Here is an 18,151-nt window from a genome sequence, read left to right on the forward strand (position 1 = left end):
AATATAACTATAAGAAACGACAGAAAAGACAGTGTGACAAAGGTGGGAATTCCATTGACCTAAATGTTTGCAAAATACAAAAAGAACGAAGAGGCAATCCCAGATAATATCTGATAAAAAATTCAGCAAATTCTCTCTACACAGGAACAAAAATGATGTATTTTTAAAAAATGCATAGCACATACACAACACTTTCTTTTTGTTTTTTACAAAGGCAACCTTTATCTCAATCCCAGAGCAGGTATATTCTAATTTTTAAAAAGGAAAGATGTAAAGGCTGGGACTGGTAGCTCACTCCTATAATCATAGCTACACAGGAAGCTGAGATCTGAGGATCGCAGTTTAAAGCCAGCTCGGGCAGAAAAGTCTGTAAGACTCTTTTTTTTTTAATTTAATTTTTTTTGTGAACATACTGTACAGAGGGGTTACAATTACATGGGCAGGATAATGCGTACATTTCTTATCAAGCATTGCAGCCTCCTCCTTTGTTTACCCTTCACATCCCTTCCCAGTCTCCCCCCCACACCCCACACCCAATCCTCCCTCCCTCCCTCCCCCCCCAAAGTCTGTAAGACTCTTATCTCCAATTAACTATCAGAAAACCAGAAATAGCACTGTGGCTCAAGTGGTAGAGGCCCAGGCTCCATGACCAAAAAAAAAATAATAATAATAAAAAGGAAAGATGTGGTAAAAGCTAAATAAATTAAAGAGAAAAAGTACTTTCAATAACAATTATCAACGTATTTTCCTTCATTTGTTTTCATTTCTTAAAAATATTTTTGTTTAGTCTTGAGCTGAAGAGCTGAGGGACAGTGCCCAGGCTCCAGAGTTCAACCTCCACGACCGACAAAAAATAAAAATTAAAAAAATATATATACATATATGTTGTTTATTCTTACTACCTTTGTATCTACTTTATTCTATTCTCACATTTCTTTCATTTATCTGAAAATAGTAGGAGTATAAAATGATATTAATATGAGAAAAGCCACAAGACCAAGGTGATTTCAGGATGTTGAGTTTAATATTGAAAGATTGATAGAATTAAATTATAGGGAACTTAAAAAATATCTATCACCAAGTTGCTCTTACGTCTATAGAGATTTTACTATGTAAGATTTTAGATGATAAATCATTTATGTTTTCTACTGAAGTAGTTTCTTTACACTTTAAAAACTGAATGTATCTATTCAGATTTACTTTTAAAATCTGGACTATCTCTGATTGCTTTCATTTTATATTAAAGTATTAAAGGAACTACCACACTGAAATAATTTTTAATTTAAACCATATTCAACAATTTAACTGAGAAACAAAAACTAGTTTCAACAATCTAAATCCAGAGCTGAGTATAATTTGCACTTTGGTCTACCTTAAAGACTAACTTCTAAAAAAGAAGAAAAGGCAAGAAGTAGCTATAGTCAGAACTAAAACATCTCAAAGTCATTCACTGAATATTTGGTTTAAAATTTTTTTTCTAAAATGCTTAACTTTCTTAATACATCTTATCACTTGTCTTTAAGAAAGAAATCTAGCAATTTACACTAAGAACATACCACATCACCTTCAACAAAGCATCCTCTTTCTCCTTCCACTATTTATTTTGAAGTTTAATGGATAATACATCTCTTTTCCTATAACCTTTAAAATAAAAGTTGTAGGAAAAGAAATGCATATATATACTTTTTAGAAATTACAAGTTTATTTCTTTTATTCATGCTTTTGAAATTGCATTGTCTTTATTATTTAATTTTATGACAATTAAGGAGGCTCTTACTTTACTAGATTTTATGTAAACAGGTTGATGTTTGGTATGTGCATGTGCTGTTTGTGTATGTATGTGTGTATATATATGTATATAAATAATATATATGGTATATATGCATATAAAATAAATTCATATATAATATATAATGTATAGTATTTAATTATATGCTTATGATAAATGAAATATTTATATAATATAGAAAATGATATATTATGTATATAATATATATTACATATTGTATATATCACATATACACACATATAAATACATTTATTATTTTAAACAGAAATTTAAAGTTCTATACTGATAGTACAGGAGGGGAAGATTTTCTACTGCTTTTAAGATTAAGACAGTTAGGACAAATAAATATATTACATAAGACAAATATTTTTCTTTTTTTGTTTTTTTTTTGGTGTGTGGTTTTTAGTGCTGAAGGGGTAGCCAAAGTCTTTGGAATTCTAGGCAAGCATCTTATTACTGAGCCTCATGGCTAGCTGGTAGTTTAAAACAATTTTTACTTTTGTATTTAGCTCCTTGGCCAAAGATGATTTGACTGGGATGTGAGACCTAGGATGTAGCTAGAAAGTGAATAAAGTTCTCAGTTAACTAATAATTTGCAAGCTTTCCTAATACCACACAATGAACCATTCCTACTTTCTCCATTGATCTGTGTATCTTTATGAATTTGCATCACACTTTTTTTTTTTAATCATGATCTCATCTTTGTAACATGTTTCAATACCTGGTAAGACAAGAACTGGTTTCATTATCATTCTCTTCTCCTACCTGGCTCTTGTGGAGAAGCAGAAAGATAAATATAGCCAGTTCTTCTATCAAGGTATCTATGGAATTTCTTCTCACATTTTTCTCTCTTTCCAAGCAACAATGATAAACAATGTGCACAGTCTATCTCATACTCATTTCTCTATTATCAACTGTAACATATTTGGTGATACAATGGATTATACACTCTGTGAAATTTACATCTAGCATCTCACTGTATCTTTTTTTTTGCCAGTCATGGGGCTTGAACTCTGGGCCTGGACGCTGGCCTTGCACTCAGCTCAAGGCTAGCGCTCTACCACTTGAGCCACAGTGCCACTTCTGGTTTTCTGGTGGTTTACTGGAAATAAGAGTTTCACGGACTTTCCTGTCTGGGCTGGCTTTGAACCATAATCCTCAGATCTAAGCCACCTGAGTAGCTAGGATTACAGGCATGAGCCATAGGTGCCTGGCGCATCTCACTGTATCTTAATCCAGTAAAGTGAGAATATCAGAATCCCCCTTTTACAGATGAGGAAAATTAGGCTTACTTAATTTTCTCAGTCATAAAACAAGTAAATGTGAGAAGCTGTTCATCTATACTTGTATATAACACAGTCTAGCCTAAAAGCTACATTCTTTTTTTTTTTTTTTTGCTGGTTGTGGGGGCCTGAACTCTGGGCCTGGGTGCTGTCCCTTGGCTCTTCAGCTCAAGGCTAGTGCTCTACCACTTGAGCCATGTCTCCAATCCTTTTGCTTTTAGTTTGTTTTTCAGATAGGTTCTCATACTTCTTGTAAAGGCCAGCCTTGAATCATGATCCTCTAACATGCCTCCCCAGTAGCTGGAATTACAGATATGTACTACCACACTCAAACCTTTTTCAGAATTCTTAAAGTGTTTTTCCAAAATTAATCCTTAGCCTATATTATTAATCTTACATTTTAAAGAGTTAACTTTACTATTTTCAATGTCAATTTAATTGAATCGTTTTATCTTAGTCAGATATCTTTTTAAAATAAAAAACTCAGACTTACTTTTCATTTCTTCTTTAAAAGAAACCCCAATTTCTTGTGCTTCATCAACACAATCTAAAATATTGTTTTTTATAGCAAAACATTTTAAGATAATGCTTTGCCTTTAATTGTTTTCTTTATTAATATGCCTTAGCTTTTTAATGGCCCTATGGCTTCAAATAAAATTTATTATTATCGGCGGGGGAGGTGGCTCAGTGGTAGAGCGCTTGCCTTGAATGCATGAGGCCCTGGGTTCGATTCCTCAGCACCACATAAGCAAAAAGAAAAAAAAAGCCAGAAGTGGCGCTGTGGCTCAAGTGGTAGAGCGTTAGCCTTGAGTTGAAGAGCTGAGGGACAGTACCCAGGCCCAGAGTTCAGGCCCCACAACCGGACCCCCAAAAAAAATTATTATTATCTTTGAACACCAATAACCTTGTACTGATTGTTCAATGGGTTATATGCAGCAGCTAAACTTTTTACCTATTTCTGGTGTATTTGGGTATTCCTGTTATGTATACTTTGAATTATAGTACAATTTTTGTTTCTCAAATTTTCTTTTTCCTGGCTTTGTTTTTATTTTCCTTTTTATTGGTTTGTGAGGGTAATTTAGTCCTGAGATACTAAATATTGTTGGCTATTCTTTTAAAATCAAACTCTCTACTCATTTGGAAAATACTACCTTCTGCTTCTAATGACTTCTTAATTTTTCTCTCGTTTTTATATAAATCCTACCATTGTATATAGCACCAGCAGAGGCTGAACAATTACACATTGGAAACAATTATTCTCTATAAAGTTAGAAGTGCTTTAAAAAGAGTAAGAAAGATTATATTGTTAGTAGTTGCAAAATCTAAAAAAAACTTTCCATCTATCTTTTGAGCAGACACAGTTTTCTTGTTTATAAAAGAAGGATAATAATCACCATCTTGCATACTTTACAAAGCTGTTATGTTAAAGGAGATAATGTGAGCTTAACAAACCTGAATGTTTATTAAAAGACTGTCTTACAATATAGCTTGAATTTTGGTTGCCATCTATCAAACTTGAATATTTTTGTGTTCTTCTGTACATAGATATCAATAACTATATGAGATAAATAAGTTTTTTTTGTTCTATTTGTTAGACTGAAAATTTCATAGTTAAGTTATATTCGGTCAACACTTTCTAAAAAGATAGTGAACATGTGCAGGGCAATGATGTTTTTTTTTTTTTTTGTCAGTCGTGGGGCTTGAACTCTGGGCCTGGGCGTTGTGCCTCAGCTCTTCAACTCAAGGCGAGCGCTCTACCACTTGAGCTACAGCGCCACTTCCAGTGTTTTGTTTTGTTTTTGCCACAGGCTGTTAATAGGTGACTAGAACCTGGACATATGGTAATACAAATAGAATTAGAGATAAGAACTCAAGGCAGAAGGTCAGGAATGGGAAAAAATATCAACAATAAGGAATCTTTAAAAGACAAAGAATTAAAATTAAAGGGACATATGAATGAAGCTAGGAAAGCATTGCACAGATAAAATAAGAGCTTTTATGCAAGGAAAATTTAAGGATTCAGTTTTCCTTTAGATTACCCACCTATTAAATAGTTATTTAAAAAACTATGTGTGCACATCAGAAGATAGGTCAATAAGAACTGCCTTCTAGGAACTTACAGTTTAGACAGGACATGAAACAACTATTTAGTAAGCTCTTTCTAAGTGCTGGAGACAGTGAACCAGACCAGCTATTAATATGTGGTTCTTTAACCAGAATGCATCAGCATCACCTGGGAATTACTTTTCAAAAATGCAAAATCATGAGGCTACTGAATAACTGACTCTGAAGTGGAGCCCAGCAGTCTGATACACAGACTGAAGTCCATGGTATAACCCATTTTCACTGTATTTGATGTTGGTATAATTTGTGGAGGGGAAGGGGAAAAACCAACTGTTTAAATAGGGATACAGGTGGACCCATTGCAACAATGAGATGTACAAGACGTTATGTCGAAAAATGAACTTTACAACTTTGGTGCAAGGGTATGGGGGGAGATGGGAAGGGATGGTAAGGGGAAACAAAGGAGGAGGCAACAATGCTTGATAAGAAATGGACTCATTACCTTGCTCATGTAATTGTAACCCCTCTGTGTGGTATTTTCACAATAAATAATAAAAGAACCACTGAATAAATAAATAATAAAAGAACCACTGAAAGAGACAGGAGATCTCAAGCATGATTATATAAGATGTTGAAAGCCTGGGAATAAATTACGTGTTAGAATACTATTTGTCCTTTAAATAAGTAGTTTGGTGATTTAGCTCTGAGAATTCCTAAGTTGATAGTCTAAACCTGTAGCTCCCATCCTTCCCCAAAGGGGTCCTAGGATAGGACTGACATAGCTATAGTTTCTCTTCCTTTCCTAGTAGATGGGTAGGGCCGTACCAATGTGGCAAGTCCTAGGTGTGGTCTTCTGATTTAGAGCCCTCCTTCACCACTCCTGGGCTGGTCTTTACAGAGATAGCAAGTCACACCAGCAGGATGAATTACCCTAAATTTAGCCAGTCTATTGCAATTAATGAATTCAGAACAAGCACTTGAAAGTAACTATAAAAGCATTAAAAAACCTAGTTTTAAGAAATTTAAACCAATAGAAATGGTTTAAAATTTGAACTGTATAAGATGATTAAACATACTGTGACAGTTTCAAGTCTTTGTTTCACTAGCTGCATCTTGGTTGAAGAATTTTCAGTGTTTACAAATTCATCAATCTGAAAAGAGCCTTGATGGGGCAGTTTAGGACAGGTGCACAATGCATCTTCACTTTGATGTATTCCAGGTAATGGAACTGTTCCATTATAGCGTTTGAACATTTCAGCCTCCTGCTGAGCTACTGAAAAAAATGAATTCAAAATTAGTTCAAATCATCACAGCAAAAGCATCATTGAATAAAGTCACGGAATGGGAATATTTAATAAATGATCAGAAACCACACAATGCATTCTAAATAGTTGTTAATGAGAAGACAATATAACTAGAAAATGTGAAATTATTAGATACTATAAAACCAACAGGAAGGAAATATAATAATTTCACAAGTTCAAGTAATTGAGCCTTGAAGGCTTAAAAATGTAAATATAATTCTGGAACATGAAAATTAACTCATAGTAATTGTATGGCATGAGGAAAATAGGAAAGAGATTTTGAAAGGGCACGAAATAACTTTTGTGGGTTGATGGACCTATCATTACTATTATTGTTATTGTGTATGGGTGTGTCAGTCCTAGGGCTTTAACTTGGGGCCTGGTGCTGTTCCTGAGCTGGTTTTTGCTTCAAGCTATCACTTGAGCCATAGTTCCACCTTGGGCTTTTTGGTGGTTAACTGGAGATAAGAGTCTCAGAAACTTTCCTGCCTGGTCTGTCTTCCAACCATAATCCTCAGATCTCAGCCTTCTGAGTAGCTAGGATTATAGCAGTGGCACCAGCTAAACTTTTAATCTTAAGGTATTCTAAATATTGGAATAGAGAGCTTAATGCCTGGCTCAAATTACTGAGTGATTGTTAAGCAAGCACAGACTCTGAGTTTAACCACTAGTATTGCCACACACACACACACAAAAACAACCTGCTTAAAAACTTGAAGACAAATAGCATATTTAGGACTAGAAGCATGTCTAAAGTGTTAGAGCACTAACATAGCATCTGTGAGGCCTTGAGTTAAACTCCTAGTATCACATGGTAGCCTATCAACAAGTGGTGACCTTAGGCAAATTACTTCATTTTTCCTGAGACTTTCATTTTTATATTTTTATAAAATTTAAGACAATGCTTTTCTATAAAACTTATAACTTTAATTCAAACGTATTTTCACATTTGTAGGATGCGAGGCATTATATTTAACAGGGCATTATAAAGATTTAGGCAATGAGCAGGGTTATATAACAAAAACTTATAGAAGCTTAAAGGTTTTTTTTTGTTTTGCTGAACTAGAAAAGCTGAACTAGTAAAGCATACTAGAGTATGAAAAATAAATCAACAACAAAGAGTGCAAGTGATCATTAATGAATTTGAATTCTATTAGTAAAATTATGTCAATGGAAGAAATCACATATAGTTTGACTAAAGTGTTTTCAGAGGTTTAATCAACTACTTAGCATAAACAATTAGAAAAGAACATGGTAATCTGAGTCCCATATCCTAGCTCAACTTGGTACACAATAGGTGCTCAATAAGGACATGTATTATTGGAGACATGACAACTGAAAAGCACTCCAGTAAATACTGGTTCAGAGGAGACATTGCCACCTAGAGAAAAATGAGGTACAATACCTCACATAATCAATAATACTAAGAACTTCCCAAATTAAGATTTGATTCTATTTAAAATACTATATGCATAATTCTATATGTCAGTACTCAAACTGAATACTGGTTACAAAAATGGTAAACATTCATATTAACTTCCTCCAAAATATAAAAATACAAAGAAATTATACACTCCTCAGAGAAAATGGAAAAAAAGTTTGGTTTCTCAAAAACTGATATTTCAGGAAATCTGTTAGTAAGGCAGTTTAGTGTTATCACATGGGAGTATGGACATAATGACCATACAGTATTGCTTTAATCCCTGGTTCCTGTAAAATAGGAATAATGTAACAGTTATTGCATAAAATTGCTATGAAAATGTAAATAGAGGTGCTGGGAAGGTGGCTCAGTGGTAGAGTGCTTGCTTTGCATGTGTGAGGCCCTGGGTTCAATTCCTCAGCACCACATAAGCAGAAAAAGCCAGAAGTGGTGCTATGGCTCAAGTGGCAGAGTGCCAGCCTTGAGCTGAAGAGCTGAGGGGCAGCACCCAGCCCCAGAGTTCAGGCCCAACGACTGACAAGAAAAAAGAAGGAAAAAGAAAAGAAAAAAAAAAAAGAAAAAATATAAATAGATATAAAGTGCTTGAAACAGTACTAAGGGCATTGAAAGTGCTAAATGGGTACTGTGATTTTATCTACATGTACAACAGCACCCTAGAGACTCAAACAGGGTAAAATTGATTAATAACAAAACATTAATTGCTAAATTCTGTCATTGTAAAATTAATTCAGTAGAAGCCGTTTCTCTGATTAGCACTTTGTTATGATGAGAATCCTTCAAGCACATTACTTGTGGTACTCTGTGACTAAATTTCTTACTACTAGATGATTAACCTTTTCAAGATCAAGCAAATAAAACTATCTTCTGAAAGTAAAAATTGTATTTCTTAACAAAAAAGCAAAAAGTCAGTAGACGGAAAGGCTCAAAAGACCACAACCTGAACATATGCTTACCAGAGAAAAATGCTTGCTCACTCTTCACAGATTTTGCTAGAACTGAAAGATGAATGATACATAAAGCTACCACAGTCTCATTCACAGCCTACTTAGCTTACAAAAAAATGAACTTGCTTCTTCTTACTTGGAAATTATCACAAGTTCTGGTTAATACTCACTTAACTGTCTAGGCCTTTTATTTTTTATACTATTAAAATTTATTTTAAAACCAAATGTAAACTTTATTTTCAGGCAAAATATTTCTATATTAAAAAAGATAAACCTAAGATAGGCCAATCAAATATTATAATTTTCAATGAAAATTTTAAATATGATTTGAATTGACAATTCTGGCCTGTATTCAAGTAGTGAAAAATTTCAGTGTGTGAAGTGATTTATTTTTTATGGACCTTTACCATTCACAAGGATTGTGCTAAATCTTGGATGCTTAAAGTTATTTCTCCTAAGTTTCTTTTCTTTTTTTTTTCCTTCATGGGGCCTGAACTCTGGGCCCGAGCACTGTCCCTCAGCAGTTCAGCTCAAGGCTAGCACTCTACCACTTGAGCCATAGCTCCACTTATGGCTTTTTCTGCCTATGTGGTAGTGAGGAATTGAACCCAGGGTCTCATGTATGCAAGGCAAGCACTCTACTACGGAGCCACCTTTCCCGCCCTCTCCTAAGTTTCTTATTTTTAAAAACAGGCAACCAATAGTTGGGGAAATGTGTTGATACACTTTGAATTTAAAATTTTTATATAAGTATGTTATTATACAAAAAAAATCTGTGTTCCAAATACACTGCATTAAGTAAGTCTTACTTCATCTGTTAGTATTTGAACATCCTTATTTCTAAACACTCATGCAAATTCTTTCTCTACATTAATACAATGTGGACATAATCTTTTTAACTTTATGCATTTATTTTGTAATACAACTGATCTATAAGGGTATGGACTTCAATAAATGAAAGGCTGACCATCAGAGTAAAGAAACTTCAACTTCATCCCATAGAGAGATAGTTAACACACATTAAAGTCATATCACACATATAAAGTCAAGTGTTTACTGGTAGTAAGTGAACATGATAGTGCTTATGAGTTTGCAAAGTACTTTTATAGTCTTTGTTCCACAATCTTCTAACAAATAACTCTTAGGTAGGGCAGGTACTACCAGTACTAGTAGTACTTTTATAAGGGAATGGAGCTTCAGAAAAGCAAAAAGATTATGTAAGGCCACTGAAATAACAGAACAGGAGGCTTAGCCCTGTGAATTATAGTACCACTAAAATTCTTTGCTTGTTCTGAGTGAAGAAATCTTTTTAACAGTAACAGAAAATAAAATGGTTAGAAAAAAAGAGCTGAAATTTAAGTTGCATTTGTAGTAAAATTTCAGAAGTCTAAAAGGCAAATTAGAAGCTTAATGAAGATTGCTATGAAAACTCAAGAATTTGAGGAAATAATTGTTGCTTATTTCCTATATAACAGTTCCAATATTAAAATGTGTACATAAATCTCTACACTTATATTAAGATTTAGAATGGTACAAAAAAAGAACTATTTCAGGATACATGTCAAAACTAGTCATCAGATTGGGACACTGATGACTTGAGAACTAAATCCATCTTTTCTTATAACCAGGATGATATTTTTCTAACAAATGCTAGTAAATGTTGTGTTGAATGACAATTTTAGAGTTACATAGCATTTTATAAATTTGCATAGAAGTTGTAGAAATCATTTTTTCCCTAGAAAGTTATTTAAAACAAATATAAAATTTGTGTATCATTTTTATGTTAACTCACCAAAAATAGCACATCACCGATACAATAAAAAGAAAAATCCTCAGGTTTATAACTTATCTCAATTGTCTACTAACTTAGATTGGTTAATGCTGATAAACATTAAGCAATTTATTATGTAGATGCTTAACGAAACTATTTATACAAGTACTTCATTCAAATTTTCTACATTAAAATTACTAATATAATGTATATTTATTTAACTACATATGTATTTAGACCTCTTTTGCTTACCAAAAACTGAATGAGGGTATATAATATCCTAAACAAATCAAACAGGCTAAGAAAGACCTTTCATTTTTACACATGAACTAATATATGAAGAAAAAGTAAAACTAATTTTGAGAATGATTGCACTAATAGTAAACTGTAAAAAATTTCAGAATACAAACGAAATATATGAAATATATGACAACTGACATAAATTCAAATAATTCCTAGAAAGTTTTAATTTCTTATTTTCATAATGATAGAAAAATTTTACTTTAGAGGTAAAAAAACATTAGTTTTTGCCTACTTTTTATGTTAAAATTCTGAAAAACTTACTAAAACTACATGCTTTAGTAAAAAAATTAAAATTAATCTGTATTAAACTGAAAATATTAAATAATTATATTTCCTGTGTATAGTCACCTTTTTATTCCCAAATAGTTTTTTTTTTTGTCAGTTGTGGGGCTTGAACTCTTGGCCTGGACACTGTTCCTCAGCTCTTCAGCTCAAGGCAAGCGCTCTATCGACTGAGCTACAGCACCACTTCCGATTTTCCAGTGGTTTATTGGAGATAGGAATCTCAAGGTCTTTCCTGCCAGGCTGGCTTTGAACTGCAATCCTCAGATCTCAGCCTCCTGAGTAGCTAGGATTACAGGCGTGAGCCACCGGCTCCCGGCTAGGGAAAAGTTTTTCATTCACTCATTTCCGTTTATAGTCACACTCCATATCTCCTGTCATTTATTTAAAATGATTTACAAATCTTTCTATGATTTCAACATAAAAGTATAACCATTATTTGTACTTCACAAACACTTAAATTCATATTAATGATACTTACAGAAAAATAAAATGTTGTAACATCAAAATAATGCAAACCGAGCTGGACGCCGGTGGCTCACTCCTGTAATCCTAGCTACTCAGGAGGCTGAGATCTGAGGGTCACAGTTCAAAGCCAGTCTTGGCAGGAAAGTCTGTGAAACTCTTATCTCCAGTAAACCACCAGAAAACTAGAAGTAGCACTGTAGCTCAAGTGGTAGAGTGCTGGCCTTGAATGAATAGCTGAGGGACAGTGCTAACCATTTATTTTACAGCCTTGTATAGTATATTCAAGAAAGCATATTAATTCAAAGATAACAGATTTTACAGAGCTTATGATTTCTGGTCCATTCTATAAACAAATATTATTCTAAGTAGACTTTATCAAGCAAGAAACTTACCATGGAAATCATAAATGTAAAGAAGAATTGGCTCATTCTGCCCAAATGCACAAAATGCAACCATATTTTCAAATGGATGGTAAGAAATATCTCGAATAGGTGACTTAAATGGCAGGTCAGAATACATTGCCACTTGTTCTCCTAAATTAAAAAAGAGAGACTTGATAGCTTTTATTATGACACTTATTTCTCACTTAAGATCTATCTGCACTGTATATGAAAATATTTATAGTAATTTTGAAGCTCACATATTTACATGAAAACCTTGAAGACTTAGAAATGCATGAGTACCATTTTACTAAACAATTATCTATATGATGGATTCTTTTGGGCTTTCTCTATTTCTCAATCCAAACCCTTCCATGAAGTTTTCAAGGCACAAAGTAAACATAAAGGGCTTATTAGAAAGTAAAGTAGACATTGGTAGGAAGCAGGACACAGGCATGGCTAAATTATTTTTTATATTATCTTTAGTTGTATGAAGAGTTGCTACTTTACAAAGCAGTATCTTGATCAGTGTCAATTCAACAGGATGACTATGTTGTAACTAATAAATAATTTTAGGTAAAACTAGAGTAGGAATTACAAAACGTTAAAACAGAAAAAAATAGAGGGATTAATTTTTCTAGTTTGTTGCTTCCCTAGAAGCTACTTGAAGTACCATCTGCTTAAAAGATACCTATGATTAAGGTAAAAGATGACTTAAACAGAAGTTGGTAGAACCTAGGGAAATTAGCCAGAAAACAAACAAAAAAAATCAAAGAGTCTAGATCCATTTATGAATGGGGAAAAGCAACCTGATTCTCCTGATTCATACAAAAATGCAATACAAGGGAAAAAAATGATGTGATCTATTTAAAATAAAGGAAAGAAAAAATATATAAGAAGAAATTACTTTTAATTGAATGAATTTTTAAAACTTACTAAATTTTTTATTAAAAATACACTAGTAGTTTTAGCTTTACTTTTGAAAAAAAAAGATGAGATACAAGTGAACAACAGTATAATGCTTTACTGGAGAAAAACTATACTATTGTTAAGTAAGTGTCAAATATCAAAAACTTTCCTAGGATTGTTTTCTAATGCACAGAAGATATTTAACCATCTATTATAATTCAGTTTAAGATGTTTCTAATTTTTCATTCTATTCCAAAGTAAATGTTTCTCTAAATTCAGTAGGATCTCAATAGCAAGAAAAGAATAAGCCTTGACTTAATGTGGAATTCTAAATCCATGATTTTAGAACAAAAAATAAAATTTAATGTAAGTTAAAGACTTACATTAAAGTCAAAGACTATTCAATTCTAAAAACCTGAAATTAGAATTTTCTTGAAAATGGTAGCTTTCATACTTATTGAAAATTCAACCTCCTTCCTCAAAGAAATCTAAAAGCATTTACCTGTTTCTGGGTTCCAAACATATACTATACCATCCTCACTTCCAGAAAAGAGAAAACTTCCACATGGCGTCAAGGTACTATGAATCTTCTCTCGATAATTTGCTGCACCTACAAATTTCCTTGCAGCCAATCTATAAACAAAAGGATACAAATGTAACCTATTTTAAACATGAAAGAAACTCGTGTGAGAAAATATGTTATTTGTTTTATTGTAATTTTTTGTGCTTGTGTGCACCCATCCAGGATATTAAAGTCAGGCTCTGTGCACTGCCCCTAATCATTTTTTAATTTTTATTATATTTTTATTGTAAAGATATTGTAGAGAGGAGTTATAGTTTTATGAGTAAGGTAATGAGGGCATTTCCTTTTTTTTTTTTATTTTTTGGGTCTGGTTGTGGGGCCTGAACTCTGGGCCTGGGCGCTTCACCTCAGCTCCTCAGCTTAAGGCTAGCACTCTACCACTTGAGCTACAGCGCCACTTCTGGCTTTTTTCTTTTTGCTTATGTGGTGCTGAGGAATCGAATCCAGGGCCCCATGCATGCAAGGCAAATGCTCTACCACTGAGCCACCTTCCCAGCCCATGAGTACATTTCTTATCAAGCATTGTTACTCCCTTTGTTTTTCAGTTGTTTGTTCATTTTCAATGCAGTGTCTTGTACATCTCATTGTTACAATGAGTCAACTTGTATCTTTCAGCATTTTGTTATTTTCCTTCCCCTCCCCAAATTAGAAAAATGTATATACAAGATTCAGAGCACCGGAATCAAATACAGTGAAAACAGGGGTTATATCATGGGGGAAGAACATACAAAAGAAACAAAAAAATCACAGAGTACATTATAAGAACATTAAAAACAACAGGAACAAAGATAAAACCTCTTGTGTGCCTATCTTGGGAGTCATTTCGCTTAGCATCATCTTATATGGTCATTTTGCACAAGATTAGAGCTCTATCACTTGAGCCACAACTCCATGTCTGGCTTTTTGATAGTTAATTGGAGATAACTCTCAAAAACTTTCCTGCCCAATCTAACTTTGAACCATGATCCTCAGATGTGCCCTAAGTAACAGGGCGTGAGCCAGAGGAGCTTGGTGAAAAATGTTTAATACTTAATTTGCATTCATCAAACTATAGTTGAGAATAGGTTATGGTAGACAAGTTATAGAAGAATAAGAAAAGCTGATCTCAGTGCCTAGGGAACTTACCAGGTACTGTGCATTTGGATAAGAGAGATTTAAGTTATGAAAACAGAGCATATTAAATCACCTAAATTGTGGTACACAACATTCTGTCCCTTTTCAGTTATAAGTAATAGCTAACACAATTTCAGTGCTAACTGTGTCAGGTAGGCTATTATATGTACTTCTGTTACTTTGAGATAAAAAGATAGATAATTCACTTTCATTTGGATAGGTATATTTTATGTCTAAATTTGTTCTAAGAAATGTTCTTTCATTGAACTAAATTTAAATGTTTTCAGTTTTTCCCTATCATGAACACAATTTCTAAAAATGATTTTGCGTGTATATTTATGACTGTATTTATTTGCATTATCCCACTTCTGAAATTTTTTTCATGTTTTCAATGTATAATAAATTCTATCTTATCAAATTATTATTATTTTTTGGGGTCCTGTTGTGGGGCCTGAACTCTGGGCCTGGGCGCTGTCACTCAGCTCTTTAGCTCAAGGCTAGCGCTCTACCACTTGAGCCACGGCGCCACTTCTGGCTTTTTTTTTTCATTTTGCTTTATGTGGTGCTGAGGAATCAAACCCAGGGCCTCAGGCATGCAAGGCAAGCGCTCTACCACTGAGCCACCTTCCCAGCCCCTATCTTATCAAATTCTATTGATGGATCAAGATTAGAGTTCAAATAGATTAATAGACCCTTTAAAAGAAGATTAAACTATGGTTCTCAACTTTACTGTTACTTTAAAACATATAATGGGTTTATCACATATTTGAATTATTATAAAACACATATTGAGAATGGCTAACTTCCAAGCATGACGTGAAAATAAACAGATTTTAATCCTAGAAAAATCTAATTTTTATTCTAATTAAATGCTGTGTGTGTGTGTGTGTGTGTGTGTTTAGAGGAGTGCAATATGGACTAAGCCTATTATCATTGTCCCATAGCACCAATCTCTAGATAAGCACTAAAGAACTTAACAATCAATACTCAAAAGACACTTGCAAGTTGATGTTAGGCGAAATGAACCCCAAGATAAGGACTCAAATGTTTTTCTTTCTTGCTATTGTTTTTAACATATTTATAAGATATTTCTTTGTTGCTTTGTATGTCCCTCCCCCAAGGTATAACCCCTGTTTTCACTGTATTTGTGGAGGGGAAGGGAAAAAACTAATTGTTTAAATAGGGATACAGGTGGACCCATTGCAACAATGAGATGTACAAGATGTTATGTAGAAAAACAAACTTTACAACTTTGGCACGGGGGTGCGGCGGGGGCGGGAGGATGGGAAGGGATGGGAAGGGGAAACAAAGGAGGAGGCAACAATGCTTGATAAGAAATGTACTCTACCTTGCTCATGTAATGTAACCCCTCTGTATGGTATTTTCACAATAAAAAATGTATTTAAAAAAAAACACTTGCAGAATCAAACTAATAGAGATAAATTACCTCATTTGCTTTTCTTAGTATGATAAGGAAATCTAAAACAGTGGCCTTCTCTCATGGTTTAACAGGAATTCTAACACCAAAACAAAAGTACACTAAATTCCACACTGGTATGACATACATCTCCCCTGCCTTTTAAAGATGGCTGCCTTCTTTTGCCTTTATTTAGAAATAAACAGAAAACAAGGACGCATGAACCAAAAGCCATAGCCCTTCAGTTACATTATGTCAAAAGATACCATTCCAATATCATACAGGAAAAAGATAATCCTTCACTGTTGAATATAAAGTTTCTGCTTTCAATTGTGAAAATGAAAAGGCATTGATCCCATTTCACTCTGAGAGTTCTTCACACAGGGCTGGTTATCTGGAGACGGGAGGTGGTAGTGGGAGTGCTGTCTCCTGGGCTCAGCATTGTCTCTGATCTCACTCATTAGACACCAAAAATAATGTTAAAAATGCCTTTTAGATACTGTCAGCTGTTAACCAAAGAGCAAAATTTCCAGGTCAGAAACACATGCATTTTATAAATATATATTTATTCATTATCTATCCTATAATACCTATCCTGTTTTTAATGTACTTATAATGTACTATGTGATTTTTTTTGTTTCTTTTGTATGTTTTTCCCCCTATGGTATAACCCCTGCTGTCACTATATTTGATTCCAGTACTCTGCATCTAGTATATACATTTTTCTAATTTGGGGAGGGGAAGGGAAATAACAAAATGTTGAAAGAAGGATACAGGTTGACCCATTGGAACAATGAAATGTATGAGATACCATTTTGAAAATGAACTCTACAACTTGGGGGGGGAGGGAGGAGTTACAGAGGTGAGGAGGGAAAGGATCGCTGGGGAAAAACAAAGGAGGGGGGTAACAACGTTCAAGAAGAAATGTACTCATTACCTTACTCATGTAACTGTAATCCCGCTATACGTTATCTTTACAATAAAAAAATTACTAAAATGTACTTACATTCGGAGATCCATAATTCTCAAAGTACTGTCTTTAGTATGGATTAGCAAACGTTTTCCATTGGGATGAACCTCCAAATAATTTATTGGAATCCCCTTAAATTCAGTTTCTTTAATTTCCTAAAGAAGTTAAAAAAAAAAAAGTCAAGGGCTGGGAAGGTGACTCAGTGGTACAGTGCTTGCCTTGCATGAATGAGGCCCTGCCTGGGTTTGATTCCTCAGCACTACATAAGCAGAAAAAGCCAGAAATGGTGCACTGGCACAAGTGGGAGAGTGCTTGCATTGAGCTGAAGAGCTGAGGGACAGCGCCCCGGCCTAGAGTTCAGGCCCCACGACCGACAAAAATAAAAATAATAAAATGAAATAAAATTAACTTTAAAAAAAGTCAATATTAAGTGGTAATATTTACTTCTTTTTGCCTAAGCTTAAGTCCCTTTTAGAGTATTAATTTAAAATGGCATTTTCAATTTCATTATTGGAAATATTTTAAAATTGTTAGGAAAATAATCTCCAGAATCTTCAGCTGAGGGTTGAATGTAAAGATGTCAAATTATACTTTTATTTTATATAACGCTGAATTTAAATGAAGTGTTTTGTATATTATTCACATCCCAAAATATTAGCATTCTAAACAAAAAGCACCTCATGCACATCTATTAACATTGCATTTTCTTTTTAAGAGCAAATAAAAAAAAACTCTCAACTTTACAAAATCTAAAACTTAACTTTTCAAGTTTCAGATAAGTCTCAGATCTTCATACACTTGTCTTAAAAATATTATGTTTTGATTTGCATTTCTTTTATGGCTAGAGAGGCTGAGCATTTCTTCATGTGTCTATTGGCCATCCTTCTTTCTTCTTCAGAGAAGTTTCTCTTTAAGTCTTGAGCCCACTTATTTATTGGGCAATTGTTTCTTTGAAGATTTGTTGTAGGGGGATTTAACTTTTTGAGTTCCAGGTATATTTTAGATACGAAACCCTTGTCTGTTGTGTGGCTAGTGAAGATCTTCTCCCAATCTGTGGGTTTTCTATTGATCTTGCTAGCTATGTCCTTTGCCATGCAGAAGCTCTGCAATTTCATGCAATCCCATTTGTC

At 33.8% G+C, this 18,151-nt stretch overlaps 1 protein-coding gene across 6 annotated transcripts in view; it reads right to left on the minus strand.

The window, feature by feature from the left end:
- Ahi1 (Abelson helper integration site 1) overlaps positions 1–18,151 on the minus strand; it is a 130,309-nt gene that overhangs the window by 69,556 nt on the left and 42,602 nt on the right. For all 6 annotated transcript variants that reach the window (XR_001175466.1, XM_013026898.1, XM_013026897.1 and 3 more), the window contains 4 exons: positions 17,058–17,176; positions 13,441–13,571; positions 12,042–12,182; positions 6,213–6,409 (listed from right to left, as the gene is read on the minus strand). Coding sequence is in view for 5 of the 6 variants with exons in the window: in XM_013026898.1 (XP_012882352.1) it covers positions 6,213–6,409; positions 12,042–12,182; positions 13,441–13,571; positions 17,058–17,176 (588 nt within the window). In the remaining variant the exon portion in view is untranslated. The remainder of the gene's footprint in view (positions 1–6,212; positions 6,410–12,041; positions 12,183–13,440; positions 13,572–17,057; positions 17,177–18,151) is intronic.

Source organism: Dipodomys ordii, unplaced genomic scaffold (genome assembly GCF_000151885.1).
Source record: "Dipodomys ordii isolate 6190 unplaced genomic scaffold, Dord_2.0 Scaffold97, whole genome shotgun sequence".
Taxonomy (NCBI): domain Eukaryota; kingdom Metazoa; phylum Chordata; class Mammalia; order Rodentia; family Heteromyidae; genus Dipodomys; species Dipodomys ordii.